At 41.9% G+C, this 8,941-nt stretch overlaps 1 protein-coding gene across 1 annotated transcript in view; it reads left to right on the top strand.

The window, feature by feature from the left end:
- Positions 1 to 2,613: 2,613 nt before the first annotated feature.
- The window catches only part of T265_11509 (hypothetical protein), a gene marked incomplete at both ends in the record, with an annotated part of 44,261 nt that continues 37,933 nt past the window's right edge, over positions 2,614 to 8,941 (top strand). The window contains 3 exons of the mRNA XM_009178182.1: positions 2,614 to 2,737; positions 4,022 to 4,103; positions 4,903 to 4,982. Of these exons, the coding sequence (XP_009176446.1) occupies positions 2,697 to 2,737; positions 4,022 to 4,103; positions 4,903 to 4,982 (203 nt within the window). The remainder of the gene's footprint in view (positions 2,738 to 4,021; positions 4,104 to 4,902; positions 4,983 to 8,941) is intronic.

Genomic DNA, 8,941 nt, shown 5'->3' with positions numbered 1-8,941 from the left:
GGCACCATACCACCCTCAAACAAATGGCCTAACTGAACGTGGGCTGGGTGCCAAACTAGGTAATTGGGAGATGAACTTGCCGATGGTGTTGCTAGCGCATCGTGCTTCCTTACAGTCAAACACAGGCAAGTCCCTGTTTATGCTGTTGTATTGTCGAACTCGGCGCCTTCGTTTGATCAGGAAATTGGCTTGTGGCCGGCAACACGCTTGTCTGCGGAGCAGGTCAAGGCAGAAGGAAAGAAAGCCCGAGAAAACTAAACTGCCGTTCACGAAAGGACTAGGCAGAAAGGCACAAACCTTCCCCATAGAAACGATGGTCAGGAGGAAGGATCACCAGAATACTGGATAGAGTGAATTGGGGTCGCGGAATCTAGACAGTCGATGGCGGGGTCCGTTTGTTGTTGCCGACCGCCTGGTGAACGTCTATATGATTAAAGATGGCCGTGGATCGAAAATTGTAAATGGAGATTCGATTCGTAAGCGGCATAATACATCGAAATGACCTCCGACTAGAACCGCTGCAGAAGCCGACCTGACGGATGTAAATGAAATGGCATGCGATGCGAACGAATTTTAAAGGGTGGTCTGTAACGGTGATACTGGTGATGGGGGAGGCATGTGAGTAGCAAGTCGTTTTCTCGTAAACTCGCTTGAGAAGAAAAATCTTTGCGGAATTTGTTTACTCGGTTTGTACAATTTGTTTGAACGTAAGCAACACTCAATGACTATCCGGGAGTGTTCAGCGAGAAGCGTTTAATTGAACATGGGTGTTCAGGTTTCGTAACTAGGATTCATATGAGACGTTTGCGTAATCGTACAGTAGTCTGTAACAGGTCAGTTGGCATTTTGTGTGAAATTTCTCGGCAGCAAGATCTTCCTGTCACTGATATTAACCAGAGTTTGGAACAGTTCTAACTGGGATACATGTTTTCACTGTGACGTTTTAATACAAATAGCCGCATTATTGTCCCCGGAGACCAAAGGAATTTAATAAACACTTGAAAAACCAGCAGGTACGTGAAAACAATTCTGTAGACTCAGGTTGCTACCCAGTACTCCCTGAAGTGCTCAAGGAAGTCACAGAGAACACCACAAGTCATTAATGTGCGCACATTGCTGCAATAAATTTTCACAAGTGCAAATGATCAGTCATTGAACCAGCTGACCAAAATGGATCACCATACTCTCATGAGCATAAAATTGTACCGCAAACCTATCAGATTTGTGGTGGATACCTGATTTCACATTTCCGCAATATATTTATAAGGCAAAGTTCGATTCGCACGAGACAGTAAAAAATGTCAGGCACATGAAGCTTCAAATAAGCCTGAATATGATGCCTGGTTTTTCGATTCTAACTGCGTTCTTGTTCTGCATCGTCCACGTTGCATGGTTAGAAGCCGTCGTTATCCAAAATTGGTCGTCCTAATTTAAAAATAATCCGCCGAAAAACTGGGTTGTTCTTGACGCTGGTTCCAGCACCTGGGGAAATTATCGCCATCACGTATGTTTCCGTTGGTTTGAGGCTCAAACGTTTTCAAAGTGGAAGTTTGCAATAATGGTCCCCAAAACAGTTGCGTCCTCTAGTGTTCTCCATGGTTTTGATATTTCACACGAAAAGGGGGTGGATAGACAACGCAGCTAATAGAAAGACCAACGGACACATTTTGCGGCTTTTATTCGTTTTAGTCAGTAATTTCTTGCCGAAAAAAAGACATTTTGCATTGGGTAGGGTCGTTTCTCCGGTCCTGCTAAACTCAGATTTTACTGAGTGCGTAGTGTGATTCACGTTAATGGCAATCCGACTTTCGTCACCCATATGTGTTTATTGTTGCTTTATGTTAGGTAAAATGACGGCCTGTAAGTGCAAGGTGTGGTGTTATATAAAACATGAATTCGATGGTTTTCCAGGCACCACTAATCATCTGACCTGACACTGTAGCTTTATTAAATTAGATAAACGATCTCGGGATCCACAGTACCGTTGCCTAAAAAGACTTGTTGTATGAACCAGGTCTCAGAAATCTCAACAGATACCACTGACGTATCAACAACATTGCCTGTTACGGCAACAGCATCGGAATAGCTAGGTAATGTGAGCGGATAGGTATATGCTACTTGCAGTTTTTAGTGAGAATAATAAGCGTGTATTTGGAATAATCATATAGAAATCGATCTCGGTCAAATACGGCCGTCCGCTCGTCTATCATTTGCACGGGGTTATATGAGAATCGTATTGAAAATTTTACACACAATTAGTGCTTCTGTATCCATTCTAGAGATTCAGTGGGAATATATTTTTCCCACTGAGTTTCGCTGCAATGTGACCATTTATCTAATGCACAGGCGAACGACAGATTTGGACGGGTTTTCGAAGTTAAGGGATACCGAAATTGTACAGCTTCTGTGAGCAGGTCGTTGTGCGAACACTTAACTGAATGTAGAACTGTGGTCCACACAAGCTCTTCCAGAGAAGAAACATGCTTCCTGTTCGTGGGATAATGCATCCCAAAACTGTTGGGATAACTGATACTCCATCAATTATGGACTACCCTGCACAACCTGCTTACCTTCTTCAGAATCCATGCCCCACTCCGCCTTTTATCCTTAAGTCACGTGTGATTTGTGTTCTCATTCAGGCTGACGTTTACCACACGCATCAAGTCGTGCGTGCAAACTAAGTTCCAGCGGAGAATATGATTACCTTCGCCTACGACGATATTGCAAACAATCCCAAGTGAGTATAGCGTAAAATTTTCGCTGAATGGTAGCAAATATAGTGTACAAAAGGCGGTTCGCTGTTTAGCTTTAACAGGTCTCATTGTTTTTCCCTATTTCTCATATATTTAATTGTTGAATTTAAGCTGCAGATATTTATGGGGTTTTGTGTGTCACTTCAGATGTCTTAACAGATTTTCATTAGGTTGATGCCTTTTAATGAATGTAGATGCCATAGAACCCTGATGCAAGCAGCACCTTCTGATTATGAAGTTGGCGATGGTGATGATGATATGTACTCGTTTGAATGCTCGTTTCCGCAGTATGAAATGAAACACACTGATATCTAGATGTCGCTCTAGTGCATCAGCTGATGATTTGGAACAAAGTAGACAATTTAGTAATCTAAATATTTTGCAATGCAGCCAAAGAGAAGAAAAGCCCTCTAAAAGCAATAAAGTTAGTTCTTGCAAGCAGAATTTAACAATCGTAAATCGTTTATAGCTAAATCGTTCATTCGGCTCTAGCATCATTGAGGTGCCTGGCTGCAATGTCCCACGACAGTTGTACAAGGCCTAGGATACTGCCAGGATTCCCAAGCCTCCCAAGAGATCGGGAGGCAGGGGAATGGTGGTAGTACGGAACGTCCGGTCGGAAAATTCGCATTTTAGCCACTTGGGCCATCTTCATGTACAATTGAATTAAATTTAAGGACAATGAATATGGATATGCTCAGATAATCTTCTACTGGTGGTGTTTGGAGGTAAATTCACCTAAATAATTAAAATTTGCACAAAATTTGTAATTTTCATTGCGGTGCACACTACGCAGATCATCGTGGAATACCTAAAGTATTTATTCGCAACGGATTACTATTTACCACTTAATCGAATGTGTGACAGAATCGCACACATCGTCGTGAAAATTTATTTCAAAACAAGCCCACCAACCCGATTCAAAGAGAAATTATGAGCGTTTAATTTCTTTCATTTCCACCTACATGTTGATTTCTTCCAGAGGACTCACCTAAATAATTAAAATTTGCACAAAATTTGTAGTTTTCATTGCGGAGCACACTACGCAGATTATCGTGGAATACCTAAAGTATTAATTCGTAACGGATTATTATTTACCAATTAATCGAATGTGTGACAGAATCCCACACGTCGTCGTGAAAATTTATTTCAAAACAAGCACACCAACCCGATTCAAAGAGAAATTATGAGCGTTTAATTTCTTTCATTTCCACCTACATGTTGATTTCTTCCAGAGGACTCACCGCCACATTTCATTTTTATTCCAGAAATCCGTTTAAAGGCAAAGTTTTCCATGACTACAACCACGTTGATGTCTACAATGGTGTGATAATTGACTACCGAGGAAATGTGAGTCTGTGTTCTGGTGCGCAGCAATCAAGTGAATTCCTCCAACAGTTCACCGTGTAACAAAAGATGCAAGTGAAATGACACTGCGGATCAAAACACAGTACAAGCCGTAGCGCATGCCATTTAGTTTTACCATATTACAGAATGTCCACTCCATTTGAACGAGCATTATTCATAACACTGGTCATAGCTAACGGTCAGGCAGCGCATGCCCGAGTTCAACTTTCTGCTTTTGGCCTATCAATTAGGCTGGCGTTCTTGTCAAAAGAACCACCAAACGTGCACGAGGACCAACAGTGCCAGAATAGCTTTCTCCGGGAAAATATCCTGTGATATCCCGAGTGATGCACCAAACAAAACAAGCAGCATGTCCAGGACAGCACATCCAGCTAAAGCATATCATCGATAAGAGATGTTCGAACGTGGTTCAGTTTGAGTTCTAACGTGTGATACTCACTTCAATTATGTTGTATGTTGTACGTATGTTGCCTTCCTCAGATACCGAGGTAGATAAGGTATACTTGGTAGTGCTTCAGGGTAATTCATGTTCAACTCAACTACCAACCCTAGGCTTGGGGAGCAAATCCAAATGTCATCCTTGGCAAACATATCAACAACCGAAATCTTCAGTTTTCAGCAAACAGTGACCATTGCGGGAATACAATGAATGAAGTTGGGGAGCAGATCCTAGATTTCACTTATTTCTTATGGTGAAAGTGGATGGTTACTGGGAAGAGAATGAGTGCTGGGAACAGCATTGTCAGAGGAATAACCGGTCATGCATGTTAATCCGTTTTAGGATGTCACACGAGACAACTTCGTGAGAGTATTAAAAGGCGATAAGAAACTTGAAAACAACAAGAAGAAGGTGCTGAAAAGGTGAGTTGGCGCGGAAGTGGATATTGTTGATGCACTGGCTGATCACAGCCAGGATTCTCGTTTTGCATGTTACCGTCTTCGTATTTACGAAATGCGTGTTTCGTATTCTCGTAAGTAACTTGGTACATAATCACCTTCAGTAAGCCTCCCAGAAGTCAGTCAAAAGGATTTGCTCACTCCACGGGAAACACGGTTTATCCATTTCTGATTTCGGGTTATTATTTAATCATAGACAGTCGGCACTGCACAGAATTTTCAAAAATATTCAGATATGCGCAGTTGTGACTGTTCAAATGTCTCGTCGAACTTGTGGAACATGGGTCGGCCGATCTTGGTTTTCTCGGATTCAGGAATTGTTTTAACTCACGGTGTTGAACAAGGCAAATAAACACTGTTGTTTGGATGATCGAAATCCAAGTCCACTGTCGGTTAATGGCGGTCCCTTAAGTCTGTATCGCTATTCACTCATAATACCCTAAGCTTTTAGAATACCTGTCTCGCTTATGTGGGCTGGTAACGCCGAAGTTGTTCTTTCGAACTTCCACCCACGCCTTCTTAACCCGCACATGATCAGATGAGGAGCGACGGCATACAGAGACAAGCGGGAAACAAGGCAAATTTTTATTCGCCCGCAAACTTTAAGTCTCTCAAATGGTCAATTATACACAGTTTGGGATTTCAGTTGCGACGTAATCCGTAATCACCCGCTCGTTTTGCGTGTTTTCTGATCAAACGTTGTTTCGTACAGGGACCTACGATGGATGTTTCCGTACTTATTCCCAGGTCTCGCGAACCGAACCTTTCCTTTCGCAGTTTGGCAGAAACCCCGTCCATTCAAAAGATTTTGTGAACACTGACTGTTGAGCCGCCAAGTGGTATTTTATTTCTTATCGCCTAGAGTATTAGGTTTGCGCTGCCTGTCACGGACATTTTATCCTGTTGTGGCAGGCTAGTTTTCAGCGAAAACACATTTTCAGACAGAATATTTCGTTAGGCATATTCAAAAGAGTTATTTTTCGTTGCATGGCACATTGTGAGTCTAATTGTTTGCATTTTAAAACTTGGCCAAAGTTGTACAAAACTTTATCTAAGATGAGCTGGAGTGCAACACATTAGAAATCGGTAAACGGTCAATCAGACCACGGAAGGAAAGTGTATGCTCCCTTCAGCCAGTCATAGCTGTATAATATCACACAGGTACGGAGTGACATCCAAACCAACCACTCACACATGATGTCACTTCAGTTAGTGATGAAACATTTGCAAGCTCATCACCACGAGCAGAGAACGAACGAACACCATCTTGGGCAACGACCAACAAACGGAATATTTCCAGATCAGTTTTAGATAAAATCATATGGCTTTTTGGATATCCATGTTAGAAATGGAGGATCGCACAACCGAAATGTTTACTTAGTAGTGTATATATTATGAAGATATTTCATTAAGCAGATTTAATCATTCTAACTAGAGCGTGTTTTTAAAAGAGCTAGGCGTAACTGTTCCAACGGCAAGATGAAAAAACTAGCTAAAGTAGAAAACTGCTTCCAACCAACTTCATGAATTTAAAAACCATAGGAATTAACCAACAGGCGTACAAAGAATCAAATATCCTTGCCATATTCACGTGCCCATGCAAAAAGCAGACCAGTGGAAGTTAATTTAGCTACTGATTATATCCAGCAGCGTGTACAAAACAATATTCTGAACTACGTGTTGGCTATGCTTCCATTGCCGCGGGCATTTTCTTGTGTTTTCCTATGCGTTAGTGCACCAGCCAATAAGCTACTCTTCGAGATCACTTTTGCCTTTCTGCCCACTAACAGCGGTCCTAATGACAACGTGTTCATCTTCTATTCGGGCCATGGTGGGACTTCCTATATTGCCTTCCTAGAAGAGAATGTAAGTTTAGTTAATTTTGGTAACCACGGTTTTAGCACGCAGTTTTTTAATCGGAAGCTACATAGCGAAAAATTTTGAAAAGGCTTACGTAAACATTTTGGTGCAATGACATCGGTAATTCTTTATAAAAGAGAGTTTGTAGTCAAGCTGTTTTGCACATCAACCAAAAAATGGAACACAAGCAACGATGTTCGTACGTCTCTCTCACTAGTGATATCCCTAGGAATTCAAGTTTGGTAGGTCCCGTCAATGTGCTTTAAATGACACCGACACATAGGGTTTGNAACGCAAGTTTGATAGGTCTCGTAAGGTGCCTTCAAAGACAATTTCACATAGATTTTGTTTGCGAAGTCTAAGATCTTTCAACTCACGTGATTTCGATCCATTCAGACTGCTGATCAAACTTGGACACCATAAACAAAGAAGCAGGTCGTTAACTGTCACTCATGCGGCGTGGATTATACGAGGGATGCGTTAAACAAATACTTCCAGACAGGACAACACACACCATTTTGCTTCTACGTGGACAGCGGAAATCTTTAGTAGTATGAAAATGTTTTCGTATTTCTATATGAGAAACCACTCTGAGAAACCTACCAACAGCCTGGTTTATCCGCATTAAGTCAGGGCATAACGTGGCTCATTCTTCAACCAAGAAATCCAAATCACTGGTGGCTGACTCAGCGAGGAACGCATCACGAGCTCACGAGAATATTTCTTCCTGTCTTGCGCTATCTGTATCCAATGGAGCTGAACGATACCCTCGCCTACATACATTAAAATGTTTAACAAATTAATGCTGTACGTGGAGGCTTGCAAATCTGGCTCAATGTTTATATATGTTCTTCCTTCAAATATGGGAAGTAAGGAGTGTAACTTTCTGCCTAATTCATGGATGGATCTTGTGAAATAACATTCAGAAAGTCAAAAATGTTAAAAAAGCGGCGTTGACCATTTACACAGAACGTAGGTCAAAGCTTGGTAAATACATGTTGAGTCCGCGATTTGTGTATGGAAGTAGCCCATGTGGTGGTCTGCATACACAATAAATTAGTTTACCAGGAGTGTGTGGCAAAGAAATAAAAATAATTACGCTAGGTTGGGTATACAAAAAATAAAGAAATCCGAGGGAACAGACTCAATAACAATTGTTCTCTTTACAATAGTTCGTCCTTGGTCCAGGTCAGCGAATAAACAATAATCGAATTATGTTGGTCCAGAGGTCTTCTTTTGAACAGTTCCCACATATAATAGATGTTTGGTGTCAGAGTTAGTAGATGAGACCCACGAATGACCGCTGCAAGCGCGAGCGAAATCAGAAGATAGAGTCGAAGCGCGTGAACACGCTTGCATTATGTAAAATTGTACAACTGCGCGTTTTTGTGGTTTTTCGTATTTAAACAAAAACTATTATGCAATTGATGAATTACGTAGTGTTATAATGGAAGTAAAACAAAGGTAAAATGCGCCACTCTACTCCCCCACCAGAGCGTTGACCGATAAAGGAGAAATCGCTCGAATAAACAAAGTAGCAATCACAAAGTCGCCCACTTCAAGTTTCGTAATCAGCTAAGTGCAGAGGGAACTGACTGGTGGAAGGGATGAGGTTGGCGCGAGGGTTATCTTGGGTATTTGGAGTGAATTTCGATAACATTGATGGGGACATCATAACAAAGTTAGAAGTGTTTCCTCGTTGCGTCTTGTCGGACAAACACAAAAGATGTAGAAGAGATACCGGCTGAGGCGTTCTGTTCGCTTCGAGCGTATGGTCGGTCTCGCAAAATTTCGGGCATATGCTGTTTCAGACGGGTGACGAATGTGACGGGTGATTCGGGCTGTGGGCCAGAAGGGGAAAGCCGTTTACCGGGTAAACGTAAAGTTGTACCGTACACTAGTTCGGCTGGTGAACAGTGAAGATCCTCCTTAATAGCGGAGCGAATAGCAAGCAAAATGAGGGGTAAAGAAGAGGACCATGAAAATGGGTTCATTTGGGCAGTCAATGCAGCTTTGAGGTAGCGATGGAAACGCTCAACCAGACCGTTGGAACAGGGATGATA

Source organism: Opisthorchis viverrini (assembly GCF_000715545.1).
Source record: "Opisthorchis viverrini unplaced genomic scaffold opera_v5_517, whole genome shotgun sequence".
Lineage (NCBI taxonomy): Eukaryota > Metazoa > Platyhelminthes > Trematoda > Opisthorchiida > Opisthorchiidae > Opisthorchis > Opisthorchis viverrini.
This window is presented reverse-complemented; position numbering and strand designations above follow the sequence as displayed.